Source organism: Salmo salar, chromosome ssa04 (assembly GCF_905237065.1).
Source record: "Salmo salar chromosome ssa04, Ssal_v3.1, whole genome shotgun sequence".
Lineage (NCBI taxonomy): Eukaryota > Metazoa > Chordata > Actinopteri > Salmoniformes > Salmonidae > Salmo > Salmo salar.
The window spans coordinates 41515227-41535127 of NC_059445.1; the positions used below are offsets into that span (position 1 = coordinate 41515227).

The window sequence follows — 19901 nt, forward strand, 5'->3', positions numbered from 1 at the left end:
GTTATCTAAGGATGTGAGCTGTTAACAAACCTGGAGATAGATCACATGAGACTATTCCTGATTAGTATGGATTGGTTGTACAGCTACATAACAGACTATTTGTTACCTGGCTGGCTGCAGGGTGTCAGTGTCTGGGCCAGGGCCTGGGCTGGGCCTGGGCAGGGGCCAGGGCTGGGCCTGGGCTGGGCCTGGGCCTGGGCCTGGCCTGGGCTGGGCCTGGGCCAGGGCCTGGGCAGGGGCCAGGGCTGGGCCTGGGCTGGGCCTGCCTCCATGAGAGCTGACTGGACCAAACATGAACACTCTTTCATTATTCATACACTCTCACAATGCAATACACTGGTGTAGCGTGAGTCTCGGGGATAGATGGAGGGAGGGATGGAGGGAGGGAGAAGAGGGCAAGGAGAACAGAGTGAGAGAGAGAAGTGGGAGAGAGAGATGTGTAACTTGACTCAAGCTCTGACTTGTGACTTGTGAAATCAGTCTTCCACTTCATTCTGTCTAATAATAACTTAATAACATGAACTTTATTTGTATAGCACTCTTCAGTGCAGGTAACAAAGTGCTTCACATCATAAAATAATAATATAAAAGTACTAACAAAGACAGGAGGAAGGAGACAGAAAGAAGATTGCTAATTGAAATCATACATTAAAAGCACCTCTATAAAAGTTGAAACTTGATGAAAACTTCAGCAGGGATTTAAAGAGGCACTGAATCTGCAAGCCTGATCTCCTCTGGCATACCATTCCAAAGTCTAGGCACCCTAATGGCAGATGCCTTGTCTCCTTTCGTTTTCAATCTAAACTTTGGAATGGTCAACAGTGCCCTGCCAGAGGATCTGAGGCTGCGTCCTGGCTCGTAGGAAGATTAAAGATCAGAGATATAAGATGAGGCTAAACCGAGTCTAGCCTTAAACGTGATTAATAACATTTAATCTATTTTAAAAGTGACTGGTAGCCGGGGCACAGAAGCTAAAATAAGTGTGATATGGTTACATTTTCTGGTGCAGAACTGCAGCATTTTGAACTAACTGTAGACGATGGAGTGAGTTCTGACTGGGACATGTATACAAGGAGTTACAGTACTCTAGTTGGGAGGAAATAAAAGCATGTAGCTCAGATCAATGACTGAATAAAATACTTGACTTTAGCTATATTTCTTAGAGGATAAAAGCAGGACTGGATAACCTTTTTAACATTCAGTTTGAGGTTTAGGTAAAGGGTCAAAGAAGACGCCAAGGTTTTTGGCCATAGGCTTTACATTGGTAGACAAATAACCAAGGTTATTTACAATCTGGGTTCTAGCAAGGTGGGGGACAAATAAAACAACCTCTGATTTCTTATCATTGAGCTGGAGAAAATTGTCAGACATCAAACATTTGATGTCAGCAAGACACTTGTGAAGGGTAGCTACGCTAGCTTGGTCACTGGGTCTGATTAGTAAATAAAGCTATGTGCCATCCGCATAGCAGTGAAACGGAATGTTATAATTGCAGATTATGTCACCAAGTGAAAGCATGTACAGGGGAAAAACGATGGGGCCCAGAATTGAACCCTGGGGGACACCATAGTGAATAGGTTCTGGGGACGAGACTGAACCACCCATGCTCACTGAGAAATGTCTGCCTCATAGATATGACCTTAACCTGTCAAGGTCAATGCTGGAGATTCCCAACCACCTCTCCAGCCAACAAATATGAAAGAGCTAGAATGGAGCGTTCACTGGCATCGACAGCCCACACAAAGTCATTACTGACTGTCAATAAAGCAGTTTCTGTGCTGTGAAGTGAGCGGAAGCCTGTCTGGAATTTTTCAAATAAGTTGTTCATGCTCAAATAAGCCACCAATTGCTTGAAAGCAACATCTAAAATCTTGGATTAAAAAAATTTGTTTAGAGATGGGATTCTATAATTACTCAGTGAGGAGGGTTCTAGATTGGGCTTTTTAAGGAGAGGTTGGACCAGGGCAGTTTTTAAATAGGCTGGGAAGAAGCCAGAGGTCAGGGAGCTATTTACAATAGACAGAATGTTGGGGCCAACAGTAGGCATAACCTTTTTTAGTAGTCTAGGAGGGATCATGTCCAAGGGGCAGGAGGAGGTCTTCATGTGAGCTACAGTATCAAGGAGGGACTCAAAGGATATTTGCTCAAAGGAGCAAAAGGAAGCAGTAGACAGTCTCATAGTAGTTTCCTTAAGTGCCTCCTGACAGGAAATGATGGTATGGTGTCGGCTACTGTCATTCTGGGATGAATCTTAACCTCAATGGGCAAGGTGGGACGTTTGCGTCCCACCTAGTCAACAGCCAGTGGAATTGCGTGGCGCGAAATACAAATACCTCAAAAATGCTATAACTTCAATTTCTCAAACATATGACTATTTTACACCATTTTAAAGACAAGACTCTCGTTAATCTAACCACATTGTCCGATTTCAAAAAGGCTTTACAACAAAAGCAAAACATTAGATTATGTCAGGAGAGTACCCTGCCAAAAATAATCACACAGCCATTTTCAAAGCAAGCATATATGTCACAAAAACCAAAACCACAGCTAAATGCAGCACTAAGCTTTGATGATCTTCATCAGATGACACTCCTAGGACATTATGTTATACAATACATGCATGTTTTGTTCAACCAAGTTCATATTTATATCAAAAACCAGCTTTTTACATTAGCATGTGACGTTCAGAACTAGCAAACTTCCGGTGAATTTACTAAATTACTCACGATTAACGTTCACAAAATACATAACAATTATTTTAAGAATTATAGATACAGAACTCCTTTATGCAATCGCGGTGTCAGATTTTAAAATAGCTTTTCGGCGAAAGCACATTTTGCAATATTCTGAGTACATAGCCCGGCCATCACGGCTAGCTAATTTGACACCCACCAAGTTTGGCCCTCACCAAACTCAGATTTACTATAAGAAAAATTGGATTACCTTTGCTGTTCTTCATCAGAATGCACTCCCAGGACTTCTACTTCAACAACAAATGTTGTTTTGGTTCCAAATAATCCATAGTTATATTCAAATACCTCTGTTTTGTTCGTGCGTTCAGGTCAGTAATCGAAGGGTGACGCGCGAGCGCATTTCGTGACAAAAAAAATCAAAATATTCCATTACCGTACTTCGAAGCATGTCAAACGCTGTTTAACCTCTTACATCTAGACATTCCGCTAGCGGAACACCTGCTCCAATATCCAATGATAGGCGTGGCGCGAATTACAAATTCCTCAAAAATACAAAAACGTCAATTTTTCAAACATATGACTATTTCACAGCATTTTAAAGACAAGACTCTCCTTTATCTAACCACACTGTCCGATTTCAAAAAGGCTTTACAGCGAAAGCAAAACATTAGATTATGTCAGCAGAGTACCCAGCCAGAAATAATCAGACACCCATTTTTCAAGCTAGCATATAATGTCACAAAAAACAAAACCACAGCTAAATGCAGCACTAACCTTTGATGATCTTCATCAGATGACACACCTAGGACATTATGTTATACAATACATGCATGTTTTGTTCAATCAAGTTCATATTTATATCAAAAACCAGCTTTTTACATTAGCATGTGACGTTCAGAACTAGCATACCCCCCGCAAACCTCCGGTGAATTTACTAAATTACTCACGATAAACGTTCACAAAAAACATAACAATTATTTTAACAATTATAGATACAGAACTCCTTTGTGCAATCGAGGTGTCCGATTTTAAAATAGCTTTTCGGTGACAGCACATTTTGCAATATTCTGAGTAGATAGCCCAGCCATCACGGCTAGCTATTTAGACACCCACCAAGTTTAGCCCTGACCAAAGTCAGATTTACTATTAGAAAAGTTTGATTACCTTTGGTGTTCTTTGTCAGAATGCACTCCCAGGACTGCTACTTCAATAACAAATGTTGGTTTGGTTCAAAATAATCCATTGTTATATCCAAATAGCGGCGTTTTGTTCGTGCGTTCAAGACACTATCCGAAGTGTAAATAAGGGTCACGAGCATGGCGCATTTCGTGACAAAAGATTTCTAAATATTCCATTACCGTACTTCGAAGCATGTCAACCTCTGTTTAAAATCAATTTTTATGCCATTTTTCTCGTAAAAAAGCAATAATATTCCGACCGGGAATCTGCGTTTAGGTAAACAGACGAAAGAAAACAAAGCATGGGGTCGACTCGGGTACGCGCCTGAGTCTCACAGTACTGTGACCAGCCACTATCCAAACACGCTACTTTTTTTCAGCCAGAGCCTGCAAAGCCACGATTCAGCTTTTTGCTGCCTTCTGAGAGCCCATGGGAGCCGTAGGAAGTGTCACGTAACAGCAGAGATCCCCTGTAATGGATAGAGATAATCAAGAAGGCCAAGAAATTGTCAGACAGGGCACTTCCTGCATGGAATCTTCTCAGGTTTTGGCCTGCCAAATGAGTTCTGTTATACTCACAGACACCATTCAAACAGTTTTAGAAACTTTAGCGTGTTTTCTATCCAAAGCTAATAATTATATGCATATTCTAGTTTCTGGGCAGGTGTAATAATCAGATTAAATCGGGTACGTTTTTTATCCGGCCGTGAAAATACTGCCACCTAGCCATAACAGGTTAAAAACAATTTTTATGCTATTTTTCTCGTAAAATAGCGATAATATTCCAACCGGGCGACGTTGTATTCATTCAAAGGCTGAAAGAAAAACATGGAGAATTCACATGAACGCGCATCTCCAGTGTCACTGTTCTCAGCCTGACCACTCACAAAATATCCTGCTGTTTTTCGCCCAGAGACAGGAGAGATGTCATTCCACTTTCTGGCACCTTCTGAGAGCCAATGGAAGCCTTAGAAAATGTCACGTTACAGCAGAGATGCTGTATTTTCGATAGAGATGCCACAGAAGGAGAACAAATTGTCAGACAGGGCACTTCCTGTGTGGAATCTTCTCAGGTTTTGGCCTGCCATATGAGTTCTGTTATATGAGTTCTGTTACTCACAGACACCATTCAAAATTTTAGAGGCTATTTATACAAAAAAATATAACACCTATATAAACTGTATTTATAATTATATGACAATATTTTAGTTTGACAATATATTACACATATTCTGATATACCACATGCCACATGCCTATTTTTCTACATAAGTAAAGTCTGGATTATGCCTCTACCAATTAGACTGGTTTATATTCCTTCACCACGGGACTGTGTTTTATTCCTTCACCATGGGACTGTGTTTTATTCCTTCACCATGGGACTGTGTTTTATATCCTTCACCATGGGTCTGTGTTTTATATTCCTTCACCATGGGTCTGTGTTTTATATTCCTTCACCATGGGTCTGTGTTTTATATTCCTTCACCATGGGACTGTGTTTTATTCCTTCACCATGGGACTGTGTTTTATTCCTTCACCATGGGACTGTGTTTTATTCCTTCACCATGGGACTGTGTTTTATTCCTTCACCATGGGTCTGTGTTTTATATTCCTTCACCATGGGTCTGTGTTTTATATTCCTTCACCATGGGACTGTGTTTTATTCCTTCACCATGGGTCTGTGTTTTATATTCCTTCACCATGGGTCTGTGTTTTATATTCCTTCACCATGGGTCTGTGTTTTATTTCCTTCACCATGGGTCTGTGTTTTATTTCCTTCACCATGGGTCTGTGTTTTATATTCCTTCACCATGGGTCTGTGTTTTATATTCCTTCACCATGGGTCTGTGTTTTATATTCCTTCACCATGGGTCTGTGTTTTATATTCCTTCACCATGGGTCTGTGTTTTATATTCCTTCACCATGGGTCTGTGTTTTATATTCCTTCACCATGGGTCTGTGTTTTATATTCCTTCACCATGGGTCTGTGTTTTATTCCTTCACCATGGGACTGTGTTTTATTCCTTCACCATGGGTCTGTGTTTTATATTCCTTCACCATGGGTCTGTGTTTTATATTCCTTCACCATGGGTCTGTGTTTTATATTCCTTCACCATGGGTCTGTGTTTTATTCCTTCACCATGGGACTGTGTTTTATTCCTTCACCATGGGTCTGTGTTTTATATTCCTTCACCATGGGTCTGTGTTTTATATTCCTTCACCATGGGACTGTGTTTTATATTCCTTCACCATGGGTCTGTGTTTTATATTCCTTCACCATGGGTCTGTGTTTTATATTCCTTCACCATGGGTCTGTGTTTTATATTCCTTCACCATGGGTCTGTGTTTTATATTCCTTCACCATGGGTCTGTGTTTTATATTCCTTCACCATGGGTCTGTGTTTATATATTCCTTCACCATGGGTCTGTGTTTTATATTCCTTCACCATGGGTCTGTGTTTTATATTCCTTCACCATGGGTCTGTGTTTTATATTCCTTCACCATGGGTCTGTGTTTTATATTCCTTCACCATGGGTCTGTGTTTTATATTCCTTCACCATGGGTCTGTGTTTTATATTCCTTCACCATGGGTCTGTGTTTTATATTCCTTCACCATGGGTCTGTGTTTTATATTCCTTTACCATGGGTCTGTGTTTTATATTCCTTACCATGGGTCTGTGTTTTATATTCCTTCACCATGGGACTGTGTTTTATTCCTTCACCATGGGTCTGTGTTTTATTCCTTCACCATGGGTCTGTGTTTTATATTCCTTCACCATGGGACTGTGTTTTATTCCTTCACCATGGGACTGTGTTTTATTTCCTTCACCATGGGTCTGTGTTTTATTTCCTTCACCATGGGTCTGTGTTTTATATTCCTTCACCATGGGACTGTGTTTTATATTCCTTCACCATGGGACTGTGTTTTATATCCTTCACCATGGGTCTGTGTTTTATATTCCTTCACCATGGGTCTGTGTTTTTGATTCCTTCACCATGGGTCTGTGTTTTATATTCCTTCACAATGGGTCTGTGTTATATTCCTTCACCATGGGTCTGTGTTTTATATTCCTTCACCATGGGTCTGTGTTATATATTCCTTCACCATGGGTCTGTGTTTTATATTCCTTCACCATGGGTCTGTGTTTTATATTCCTCTACCATGGGTCTGTGTTTTATATTCCTTCACCATGGGTCTGTGTTTTATTCCTTCACCATGGGTCTGTGTTTTATATTCCTTCACCATGGGACTGTGTTTTATATTCCTTCACCATGGGTCTGTGTTTTATATTCCTTCACCATGGGTCTGTGTTTTATATTCCTTCACCATGGGTCTGTGTTTTATATTCCTTCACCATGGGTCTGTGTTTTATATTCCTTCACCATGGGTCTGTGTTTTATATTCCTTTACCATGGGACTGTGTTATATATTCCTTCACCATGGGACTGTGTTTTATTCCTTCACCATGGGACTGTGCAGTGGTGTAAAGTACTTAAGTAAAAATACTTTAATAGTACTATTTAAGTCGTTTTTTGGAGTATCTGTACTTTACTTTAATATTTATATTTTTGACCAAAACATTTACTTTTACTTCACAACATTACTAAAGAAAATATTTTACTTTTTACTCTATACATTTTCTCTGACAACCAAAAGTACCCGTTACATTTTAAATGCTTAACAGGACAGGAAAATTGTCATATTCACGCACTTATCAAGAGAACGCGTGGTCTTCCCTACTGTCTCTGGCCTGGCAGACTCACTAAACACAAACACATCTTTTGTAAATCATTTCTGAGTGTTGGAGTGTGCCCCTGGCTATCCGTAAATGTGAAAAACAACAAAATGGTGTTGTCTGCTTTGCTTAATATAGGGAATTTTAAATGATTTATACTTTTACTTTTATTTTTGATACTTAAGTATATGTTAGCAATTACATTTACTTTTGATACTTAAGTATATTTAAAATTAAATACTTTTAGACTTTTGCTCAAGTAGTTGACTGTCTGACTTTCTATTAAGGTATCTATACTTTTCCTCAAGTATGAAAATGGGGTACTTTTTCCACCCCTGGGACTGTGTTATATTCCTTCACCATGGGACTGTGTTATATTCCTTCACCATGGGACTGTGTTATATTCCTTCACCATGGGACTGTGTTATATTCCCTTGGAGCTGATTCAGAAATGGAAGCATCGTAAAAACATGGCTGTACCCAGGGAGGTGCCTGTGGTGTCTTGCCCCAGGGCAGAGTCCAGGGTGGTGGTTTACAGCAGCATGTCTCTGCCCTCCAGCACTCAGAGGGGTAAAATGTCAGGGCAGAGAGAGGTGCAGATTACTGTACCCGAGCCAGGGGTGCCAAACACACACAGCTTTTATCAGCTTACTGTAATCTTTGTCTGGCTAATTCAAAGGCTGCTCAGGCTACCATAGAGGGAATATCAAATCTGTGATTCCACTGGAGCCTCAATACCCCTGTGGCACAGGGATCAGAATAACACGTAATTTACGCACAATACATATACTTTATATGTTACAGGACATACACTTTGCAATGAATAATAATGTACATGTTAAAAGTGCACTTTAAATACACTGTACACTTGGCAGAGTAGGTTCATATGCTAGTCATGAACTGTATGCATTACAGAGTTGGTGAACATCGTAGAGGAATGGGCACTCCACACCAAGGTTATTATAGTAAACTAAAACAGAAACTAAAACAAAAACTAAGTTAATGAAAAAACTATTTAGTAAACTGAAATAAAAAAATGAACAAACTCAAATCAAATCAGTATTTAAAAATGTAATAAAATGTATGCACTCTACTGTAAGTCGCTCTGGATAAGAGCGTCTGCTAAATGACTAAAATGTAAATGTAAATGTAAATCAAATGTTATTGGTCACATACACGTGTTTAGCAGATGTTATTGCGGGTGTAACAAAATTAATGTTTTCCTAGCTCCAATAGTGTAGTACAAATACTGCTATACTGAAACTATTATACTTTCGCTTCTCCAAAACGATAGAAAATATAATGAAAACCATTGTGAATTATGTTCAGTTTTAGTTTTTTTTGTAACATTTTTGGGCAAAGATCTAATGGGATTTTCAATCTACTTAATCTGGTGGGCAATTGCAGCCAGATGATGGGGATGTTTCAAAAAGGCCTCGCTTGGGCATCGCTTTCACAAGCTATCACTAGCTAATGGGAAGAAATGGCTAAGTATCAAACTTGATTCTTCTTACATGTCCTACTAAAGTTACCCCTAGAGTTGATTGACGCACCCAATTAGCATAGAACAAAAATCCCCATCAAAGTCCATCTGTTTAAGCCAATGTTGGCCTTCAGCATCTGCGGTGGAAGGTGGCAGAGTTACAGCAGTGTCGGTCAGACCACGAAACATCCCGAAAATCGCTCCTCATGAAAACGTCTGCAGAATCTGAACGGTTTGGGATAGAAACGAATATAACCTAACCTGAGCTCTCAAGAACCCAATGCCATACAGCCATAGGGTTCTCCTTTGAACTGCTAATTATCAATGCAATACGGTTTTGGAAATTTCAGAAATTCTATACTGAACAAAAACAACATGCAATAATATCAACCATTTTTACTGAGTTACAGTTCATCTAAGGACATCAGACAATTTAAATAAATTCAGTAAGCCCTAATCTTTGGATTTCACATGACTGGGAATACAGATATGCATCTGTTGGTCACAGATACCTTCAAAAAAAAAGGTATGGGTGTGGATCAGAAAACCAGTCAGCATCTGGTGTGACCACCATTTTCCTCATGCAGCGCGACACATCTCTTTCGCATAGAGTTGATCAGGCTGTCGCCTGTGGAATGTTTTCCCAGTCCTCTTCAATGGCTGTGCAAAGTTGCTGGATATCGGCGGGAACTGGAACCCGCTGTCGTACACGTCTACCCAGTGCTTCTTTCACATGCTTTGCTTGCTGTTTGGGGTTTTAGGCTGGGTTTCTGTACAGCACTTTGAGAATATCAGCTGATGTACGAAGGGCTATATAAAAATAAATTTGATTTGATTTGAACATCCCAAACGTGCTCAGCGGGTGACATGTCTGGTGAGTTTGCAGGCCATGGAAGAACTGGGACATTTTTCAGCTTCCAGGAATTGTGTACAGATCTTTGCGACATGGGGCCGTGCATTATCATGCTGAAACATGAGGTGATGGCGGCTGATGAATGGAAAGATAATGGGCCTCAGGATCTTGTCACGGTATCTCTGTGCATTAATTGCCATCGATAAAATGCAATTGTGTTCTTGGTTCGTAGCTTATGCCTGCCCATATCATAACCCCACCGCCACCATGGGGCACTCTGTTCACAACGTTGACATCAGCAAACTACTCGCCAACACAACGCCATTCACATGGTCTGCAGTTGTGAGGCCGGTTGGACATACTGCCAGATTCTCACAAATTACGTTGGAAGAGGCTTATGGTAGAGAAATGAACATTACATTCTCTGTCAACAGCTCTGGTGGACATTAATGCAGTCAGCATGCCAATTGCACACCCCGCCACAACTTGAGACATATGTGGCATTGTGTTGTGTGACAAAACTGCACATTTTGTGGCCTTTTATTGTCCTCAGCACAAGGTGCACCTGTGTAACGATCATGCTGTTGAATCAGCTTCTTGATCTGCTACACCAGTCAGGTGGTTGGATTATCTTGGCAAAGGAAAAATGCTCACTAATAGGGATGTGCACAAAATTTGAGAGAAATTATATTTGTGTGCATACGGAAAATGTCTGGAATATTTTATGAAACATGGAGCCAACAGTTTACATACATATTTCAGTTCAGTAAACTTTCATACCCCCCAAAATGATTTAATAAATACAAAAGATGCACTTCCTGTGAGGCATTTTAGATTCTCACGGAGGTGTTTTGTGTTGCACTTCCCGACCTAATGGAAACTCAGGAGGGAACAAAAGAAAACATCTGCTCGAAGCTGTGTGACACAAAAAAACTCAGTGGAAATCTGTGGTAGAACAGCTAACAGGAAGTGCATCTTTTTTATATGTAAAGTTGATTTTGTATGATAACTTTTGTGTTCAAGTTTAGTGTTCAAGGTTTCCAAAACTGTATCTCAATCAAGGATAAATTGTTTGTCGAGCGTTTCACACTTGACCAAATCACCTCAGCTAATCAAAAGGGATGTGGAAGGACTGAGTCATGAGAAGGGCTAACCTAACCTATGACCTGACCCATCACCTTATGTATTACTGACCCCCAGTTGCAAGAAGCGACATCAAAACAATTATACAACCCAAATAGCTCCTAGCCTCCCACACATCCTTTCTGAAACTAAACAATATAAAAACGAAATATTTGTATTTAACCTTTATTTAACGAGGCGGCCTACCAAAAGGCAAAAGGCCTGCTGCGGGGACGGGGGCCTGGGATTAAAAATTAAACATTTATACAATATAAATATAGGACAAAACACACATCACAACAAGAGAGACAACACAACACTATATACAGAGAGACCTAAGATGACAACATAGCAAGGCAGCAACACATGGCAACACAGCATGGTAGCAACACAACATAACAACAACATGGTAGCAACACAAGATAGTAGCAGCACAAAACATGGTACAAACCTTATTGGGCACAGATAACAGCACAAAAGGCAAGAAGGTAGAGACAACAATACATCACACAAAGCAGCCACAACTGTCAGTGTCCATAATTGAGTCTTTGAATGAGGAGATTGAGATAAAACTGTCCAGTTTGAGTGTTTGTTGCTGCTCGTTCCAGTCGTTAGCTGCAGCGAACTGAAAAGACGAGTGACCTAGGGATGTGTGTGCTTTGGGGACCTTTAACAGAATGTGACTGGCAGAACGGGTGTTTTATGTAGAGGATGAGGGGTGCAGTAGATATCTCAGATAGGGGGGAGTGAGGTCTAAGAGGGTTTTATAAATAAGCATCAACCAGTGGGTCTTGCGACGGGTAAACAGAGATGACCAGTTTACAGAGGAGCATAGAGTGCAGTGATGTGTCCTATAAGGAGCATTGGTGGCAAATCTGATCGCCGAATGGTAAAGAACATCTAGCCGCTTGAGAGCACCCTTACCTGCCGATCTATAAATTATGTCTCCGTAATCTATCATGGGTAGGATGGTCATCTGAATCATGGTTAGTTTGGCAGCTGGGGTGAAAGAGGAGCTATTACGATAGAGGAAACCAAGTCTAGATTTAACTTCAGCCTGCAGCTTTGGTATGTGCTGAGAGTAGGACAGTGCACTGTCTAGCCATACTTCCAAGTACTTGTATGAGGTGACTATACAAGTATGAGGTAGTAATAACACCTGTGGGAGGAGGGGCATTCTTCTTACCAAACCACATGACCTTTGTTTTGGAGGTGTTCAGAACAAGGTTAAGGGCAGTGAAAGCTTGTTGGACCTAAGAAAGCTTTGTTGTAGAGCGTTTAACACAAAATACGGGGAGGGGCTAGCTGAGTATAAGACTGTATCATCTGCATATAAATGAATGAGAGAGCTTCCTACTGCCTGAGCTATGTTGTTGATGTAAATTGAGAAGAGCGTGGGGCCTAGGATTGAGCCTTGGGGTACTCCCTTGGTGACAGGCAGTGACTGAGACAGCAGATTTTCTGACTTTATACACTGCACTCTTTGAAGGAGGTAGTTAGCAAATATAAACAAATGTAAACTTGCAAACCAGGTCTGAAAACATACTGAAATTAAACTGAATTCTAAATAAAAATCCTAAAAATTAATAAAATAAAAAACTAAAATAACCTTGGTCCACACGCACTTCACATGCAACTCAGACCCACCACTCATAGCAGAATGAGCTCTTGACATTATCCAGATATGCAAGTGGTATAATGTGTACATTATATACTGTAGGGACATAACCCCTGCAAGACATTTATAGAAATCACAGAGGAAAGGTCACTTTATTGACAGGTTTATGACTCTTAGTTATTTATTACTGACCCAGAAGCATTAGTGTTGCCTTTTCACTGGCCAATCATCAATGCTGCCCTCTGGTGGTCAAATGAAATGGTACCAGATCATCTATGGAAAAAAGCAATTGAACTGCTTGCATTCAAAGACACTGTGTAATTGTTTTCTTTAAGATTCTTGTGTTAATAAAACAATAAGGAAGTGTCCTCCAGGCTCTGGAGAGTTGCATAACTCTAATATAATGGAGATAGATACCGTGGAGGGACATGTTTTGGAAGGATAGCTTGTGTGCACCATGATCTGTTCTAACTCCTTGCATGAGGACTTGTTTCTATGTGGAACTAATGCGTCGTTCTCTTGTTTCCTCAGGGCATCTGGCACTGTATACACAGCCATTGACATTGCTACTGGCCAGGAGGTAAACTAACTTTACTACCGCAGTCCCTTCAGAAAAACATCCACATCTTACGTGTCTATCTGTCACCCTGATTAGCCATCTCTTCTGGCTAATCACAGTAACTGTGTAATCTGTCGGAAGAGCACCGAAAACACTGTCTAATGTCTCTGTGGTTGTGCCTCTTTTAGGTGGCCATCAAGCAGATGAATCTCCAGCAGCAGCCCAAGAAGGAGCTCATCATCAATGAGATCCTGGTGATGAGGGAAAACAAAAACCCCAACATAGTCAACTACCTGGACAGGTGACCTTCATAGCCATGGTTACTGATGGGGAAAACAGCCAGTATAGCAGATACTGTAAATATGACCATTTTGTGCACTACTATACTTGAAGGTAGACTTAGCTATTGAGATGAGCGAGATTCACGACTTCACTCTCACACGGTCACACACATTATCTGCGCACGTGCACGGGTTCGCTTCACGCTGTCAGAGCGTGGTAGCCAGGGCACCAAAACAGAGAAGTTAAGCCTCAAGCTCCAGTGCTCTTAGTTGATGCGGACATTGATCCACTTTGCGGTTTACTTTCTGGATCCTACCTTTAATCTCTCTGTCCTCCTCTGTCTGCAGTTACCTGGTAGGGGATGAGCTGTGGGTGGTGATGGAGTACCTGGCTGGAGGCTCACTGACTGATGTCGTGACTGAGACCTGCATGGACGAGGGCCAGATCGCTGCAGTCTGCAGAGAGGTAAGAGACCAGCCCTCTACTATCAACAAATACCCCCTAGTGCCTTTAGCTGAGCCCCTTCTGACCACTAGCCTAGGCATTTCCTCTGATCCAGATGTGTGTCTGTGTCTCCACTCTCTACAGTGTCTGCAGGCTCTGGACTTCCTGCACTCCAACCAGGTGATTCACAGAGACATCAAGAGTGACAACATCCTGCTGGGCATGGACGGCTCGGTCAAGCTCAGTAAGTCATCTCACTAGTAAGGGACAGGCAGGAGGGACCAGGGTGGAATGATGGTCAATTGGATGTTGGGGTAGAGAGTCCTGTGGGGAGTGGTGGGGTTGAAGAAGCCGTGTCTGACGTGTTTCTCTCTCCCTGCAGCTGACTTCGGGTTCTGTGCCCAGATCACCCCAGAACAGAACAAGCGCAGCACCATGGTGGGCACGCCCTACTGGATGGCACCCGAGGTGGTGACCCGCAAGGCCTACGGGCCCAAGGTGGACATCTGGTCCCTGGGTATCATGGCCATAGAGATGGTGGAGGGAGAACCTCCCTACCTGAATGAGAACCCTCTCAGGGTAAGACACACTATCTATAGTTCACACACATCCAGGGATATACTGGAGCTATTTGATCAGTAAGGGCCAATAACTGATTGGCCCTCTCCACCCCTCTCTCCCATCCCCTCAGGCACTGTACCTTATCGCCACCAACGGGACTCCAGAGCTCCAGAACCCTGAGCGATTGACCTCCGTGTTCAGAGACTTCCTCAACCGTTGCCTGGAGATGGACGTGGACCGCAGAGGCTCAGCCAAGGAGCTCCTCCAGGTACTGACCACCATGTTAACCCCAACCTGACCATACTGACCACTAACATAACCCAAACCTTAACCTAACCACTCTAACATAACCCAAACTCTACCACACTGACCAGTCCACCCCTACATTACTAACATACCGTTCTAACCTTAAATCACGGGCTGTACACGCAGAGCATTCCCCTCATTACTGTTCTTCGCTTGTGTTCTTTGCAGCATTCGTTCCTGAAGTTAGCCAAGCCCCTGTCCAGCCTGAGCCCTCTGATTGTTGCAGCCAAGGAAGCCATCAAGAACAGCAGTCGTTAGGAGGCGCTGTGTGTCCACACACAGAGCTGGACCCTGCTCCATGGGGTTGTGAGACAGGCAGCACAGAGATAGACAGTAACCAACCCTCCTGCTGCCTCATACAGAGGATGGACAGCTGGCCCACATGGCCTCTTAGCGGCCGAAATGCTGCTGCTGAATCACCTTCCTGCCTCCTCTTTAAGTCCGCCAGCATTCTGTACATGTGGAGCAGTCCATCGGTACTGTGTGTGTGTGTGTGTGTGTGTGTGTGTGTGTGTGTGTGTGTGTGTGTGTGTGTGTGTGTGTGTGTGTGTGTGTGTGTGTGTGTGTGTGTGTGTGTGTGTGTGTGTGTGTGTGTGTGTGTGTGTGTGTCCTGTGAGGGGAGTAGATGCTCCTTAACAAAAACAAAAAAAAAGAGAAAATACAAAGAAAAAAACTTGTGCTCCTTTTCAAGAGGGAGAGATCCAGGAAGAGAAGCCGAACGTAACAGCACTGAGAGCTTGTGATTCCTTCCCTTTCTGTCCAGCGATCACCTTGGTTCTCTTTTCTTCTAGGTCTTTCCAATAAGGCCTCTCCTGCATTGAACATTTTACATGCGAGACAGACTCTGGGACTCGGGAACCAACATATGCCTGCATGACTTTGGCTCTGTGTAACCAACTTGCAACCTGCTCATCCTCTGCAGGTGTGTGTGTGTGTGTGTGTGTGTGTGTGTGTGTGTGTGTGTGTGTGTGTGTGTGTGTGTGTGTGTGTGTGTGTGTGTGTGTGTGTGTGTGTGTGTGTGTGTGTGTGTGTGTGTGTGTGTGTGTGTGTGTGTGTGTTGCAAGTAAAAAAAGGAGCGGCTGGAGAGAAGTGGCAACCATCCATCAAAGCCATTTGGCTTACTCCAGGACATAGCTGTAATTCCTTGGATACCCTAAACTTCCTAGATGTTCAGAGATCTCACATAGAGAATGGCTGGGCCAAGGCTGTAGAGGAGGCTGATTCAATCACTGCTGCCTCTCGGATGGGCCACAGTGTGTTCACGTTTCCAAAGTCAAAAGCTTTGAAAACATTTTCCAATTCTTCAAGTTCAAGTATGAAACCCGTGTTATGGGCTTAATACCTGTAGTTAGTTAAAATCGATTTAGTCAATTAATTTATTTGTAATTGTTTGTCCAGAGTCAATTTCCAGTCAGAACGTCTGAGACGCGTGGTCCGTTCGAAAGATTCTGAAGGTGTCACAGTCTATTGCAGGACGCTAGACTGGACAGACTAGACAGGACTGGACAGACTAGACTGGACAGGCTAGACTGGACAGACTAGACAGGACGCTAGACTGTATTACTGTCTATGTGGGGATAGCCTGCCAACAAAAATGAGCTTGAAAATATTTTTGGGGGGGTCAATTTGCCAATGTTACCATTTGTTTCACATCAGTGAGCCTTACATTTGCGTGCTTAACCTCTGATCTGTGAATTGACCTAGATGTATCTGAAGCGGAAGCCATTTGTTCAAATGAGCACAATCCCTGAGTTAGTGCACATGTTCATCTGTCTGTCTGTCTGTCTGTCTGTCTGTCTGTCTGTCTGTCTGTCTGTCTGTCTGTCTGTCTGTCTGTCTGTCTGTCTGTCTGTCTGTCTGTCTGTCTGTCTGTCTGTCTGTCTGTCTGTCTGTCTGTCTGTCTGTTTTTCTGTCTGTTTGTCTGTCTCTCTCTCTCTCTCTCTCTCTCTCTCTCTCTCTCTCTCTCTTGTCTTTATCCATCCAGAAGGTGTGTATATATCGTTTTTTTTAATGGGATGCCGTTCTTTAGCTTCCTCAGCGTGAGTTTAGACTCATTGCTCCAGTGTCTTGTTGCAGCTAAACTTTCCTAAGTACTGTGTGAGTTTGGATGTATCTGTTTCTATGCGTTTCTGTGAGTTTTGGCTGTGTGGCCGCAGATTGCTGGGTGTTATTTAATCATTTGTCCATGAAAAGGTTTTTGGATTGATGACTGAGTGCCATTCTATAATTGTAACCTGTCTTATGGACCATTGCAAACGAGAGGATCACATTCCCCTTTACTCTGCCATTCCTATCATCCCATAGCAGAGGCTACTGGACAAGTACTCTGAAAAGCTCTCTCTCTACATAAATATAGACTGTTCCTTGGTTCTTAATTCAATAGCTTACTTATAACCATCCCTGTGGCATTCTCTGCCTGGTCCATAGTAGCCACAGCATCCCTTAGGACTGTACTGAAGTCTAGACCTTGTCTTTGTGTTGTGTCTAAACCCTGAGCTCAAACTATATCCCTGGTAGATTGTGTGTGTGTGTGTGTGTGTGTGTGTGTGTGTGTGTGTGTGTGTGTGTGTGTGTGTGTGTGTGTGTGTGTGTGTGTGTGTGTGTGTGTGTGTGTGTGTGTGTGTGTGTGTGTGTGTGTGTGTGTGTGTGTGTGTGTGTGTGTGTGTGTGTGTGTGTGCGCATGTGTGTGCGCATGTGTGTGTGTGCATGTGTGTGTGTGCATGAGTGGCTGTGTGTACACACGTGTGTGTGAGCACGTGTGTGTGTTTGTAAGGGAGAGAGCTACCTCAGCACTAGATACCACTCCTGTTGTCCACCTTAACTCAGACGGTGAGGTGCAGGGTAGCTGCTCACTCGTACCACCACTGTAGGCTATACGTACTGTAGAAGTGCAGGAGAGCCATTGCAAGGAGGACATGGCCGATTTCATGCATGGGAAGCAACACATGTTAATTAATTTTCCAAGTAGGCTAACATTGTTAGGATATGTGTGTATGTATGTAAATAAGATGGAAAAAATGCAATGACAATATTCAGGTTGCTCTATAGTAGGCCTATGTATTTGTAAATGGTTTGCACCCTGAAAATTGAAGAAGAAAGTAAACATTGTCTCTACACTCCTGGATGGAACAATCCTGCTTGGGCTGTGTCAGACAGTACTCCACCTGGACACAGAGCCGTTGGACGCTGTCCCGTCTGTCTCCAGCACGCCCATGGAGCCTGTCTGTCTATCTATCCGGAGCACGACTGCTGAGTGTGCCTGTGGCTGAGAGTATTAAGACTATCTGCCCTGTGAACTTTGGTCTCACCTATGTACCTGAACTATGAGCACAAAGATGAACTCTGGGACAGCTAGCGGCCCCCCGGCCTGCCCCGCCGGCCCGCTCCTCTTCTGCGGTCGCTCCTGTACATTCCTCTCTTTTGAATGTGTAAACCTGTACACGTGGTGTGAAAATTCCTCTATAAATGTGTATCAAGAGAATGGAACAAAGACAAAAAAGCGTTTCTTTTTAAATTATTCCTATTATTATTCTACTATTATTATCATCTGGGTTTGTAAACTGCTGATCCATCTGGTAAACCTCAGCAGGCCCCATCTTTGGAAACAGACAGATGAGAAAAAGCGACAGGGGAAAACTAAGGTTTCGGATAAGCTATTTTAAATTGTGGTTAAAGCTATAGACTTTTTTAAATGATGAATTGTGCATGGCTGTGTCTTGAGTGTAAAACAACAAAATACTGCAGTTTGGGAACTGGACTGAAATAAAAAAAATAAATTAAAACATCATTGTAAATTAACATTTTGGTTTGAATAGATTTACTTTTATCTTTTAGTAGGGATTACCTGGCAAATCATTTTGAGCAAGCGAGTACGGTAGTTTAGACACATGCAGTATACCCTTTAGACATTTCAAGTTGCTCAGTGGAAGGATACAAATTGATGACCATAGTCCAAAACTTACACTGTAGATACTGTACATTCAGGTTATCCAAGACTTTACAATATTGTGTAGCAAAAACTGAAACCTTTTGTCTGTTTCTCAACAATATCAAAAGAGGCACATACATTTGTATATGATAACAAACATGTTATTAAAATGTATATGTTGCATCGTTTTGTGTACAGATACAATATGTGTGTCACTTCAATGGGCTATTGTGTTTCATAGTGTATAGTTTAGTATAAAATAATTGCATTTTGTCTTGCTTCATGCTGACTTTTTCACATTCATTCACCTTTCGAAAAGGCATAACTTGTCTCTTTACAAAACACAAAGTCATGCAATAACAGTAAGAAAAAAATGACTCCGGTCCTTAAAAGATTCCGAGCTCACATTCATAGTCATTCTGACAACCAAATGATGTCTTGTAGTGATAAGCTCCTGTCCAAAGTTTCCTTCTTGCATTGTTACCGCAAGGAAGAGGTGACAGAGTGTTGTATACATTGTCAATGTGACCCAGGTAGTAGTCAGCTGATCCAGGTCACATGTCTGTGAGCTCGGTGCAGGTGACGATGCGGAGGGTGATGGAGCCAGGCATCTCGTCGGCCATGGCTCTGCCTCTCTTCCTCAGCTGGAGCCTCTGGGGTTTGGTGGAGTCTTTTAATGAGCCTGTCAGAACCACCTGGCCCAGGAACTGGTCCTTCACAACGTTACTATTCCACACCTGGGGAAGAGGACAAGTAGGGAGGGGTAGACCAGGTAAGACCAAAGCATGAAAAATACACTAACACTAACTAAGGACATCAAATGTACCAATTCGTGAATCACTTCATCTTTCCTTCCCATTGGTATTTATGATATTTGACACCTCTATATCTTACCTCCACAGTGATTGGCTTCCTGGGCTTCTTTCTGTAGAAGATGGCTCTGGTCTCAAACACCGGGTCCAGGGTGTCTGCCTTAACTGTTGACCGGACTGAGCGGCCCTCACAGGACACGATCACATATGGATCTGCACCTGCACAATGACACAGTATGAGCCAGCCATAAGGTCATGCTGAGTAAACTCTTACAATGTCTATTTCTGACGTATGTTTCCCTGTAATGTATAGTATTCATTAGAG

At 42.4% G+C, this 19901-nt stretch overlaps 2 protein-coding genes across 4 annotated transcripts in view; one reads left to right on the top strand and one right to left on the bottom strand.

The window, feature by feature from the left end:
* Nucleotides 1-15360, top strand: part of LOC106603108 (serine/threonine-protein kinase PAK 3) — a 60358-nt gene extending 44998 nt beyond the window's left edge. For both annotated transcript variants that reach the window (XM_014196337.2, XM_014196338.2), the window contains 7 exons: nucleotides 13216-13264; nucleotides 13432-13544; nucleotides 13873-13990; nucleotides 14114-14213; nucleotides 14352-14548; nucleotides 14661-14798; nucleotides 15005-15360. In XM_014196337.2, coding sequence (XP_014051812.1) covers nucleotides 13216-13264; nucleotides 13432-13544; nucleotides 13873-13990; nucleotides 14114-14213; nucleotides 14352-14548; nucleotides 14661-14798; nucleotides 15005-15094 — 805 coding nt within the window. In that variant the 3' untranslated portion in view covers nucleotides 15095-15360. The remainder of the gene's footprint in view (nucleotides 1-13215; nucleotides 13265-13431; nucleotides 13545-13872; nucleotides 13991-14113; nucleotides 14214-14351; nucleotides 14549-14660; nucleotides 14799-15004) is intronic.
* A 3263-nt stretch (nucleotides 15361-18623) lies between these two features.
* The window catches only part of LOC106603107 (calpain-5), a 38449-nt gene continuing 37171 nt past the window's right edge, over nucleotides 18624-19901 (bottom strand). For both annotated transcript variants that reach the window (XM_014196334.2, XM_045716939.1), the window contains exons 11-12: nucleotides 19659-19795; nucleotides 18624-19501 (exon numbers count right to left, since the gene is read on the bottom strand). In XM_014196334.2, coding sequence (XP_014051809.2) covers nucleotides 19319-19501; nucleotides 19659-19795 — 320 coding nt within the window. In that variant the 3' untranslated portion in view covers nucleotides 18624-19318. The remainder of the gene's footprint in view (nucleotides 19502-19658; nucleotides 19796-19901) is intronic.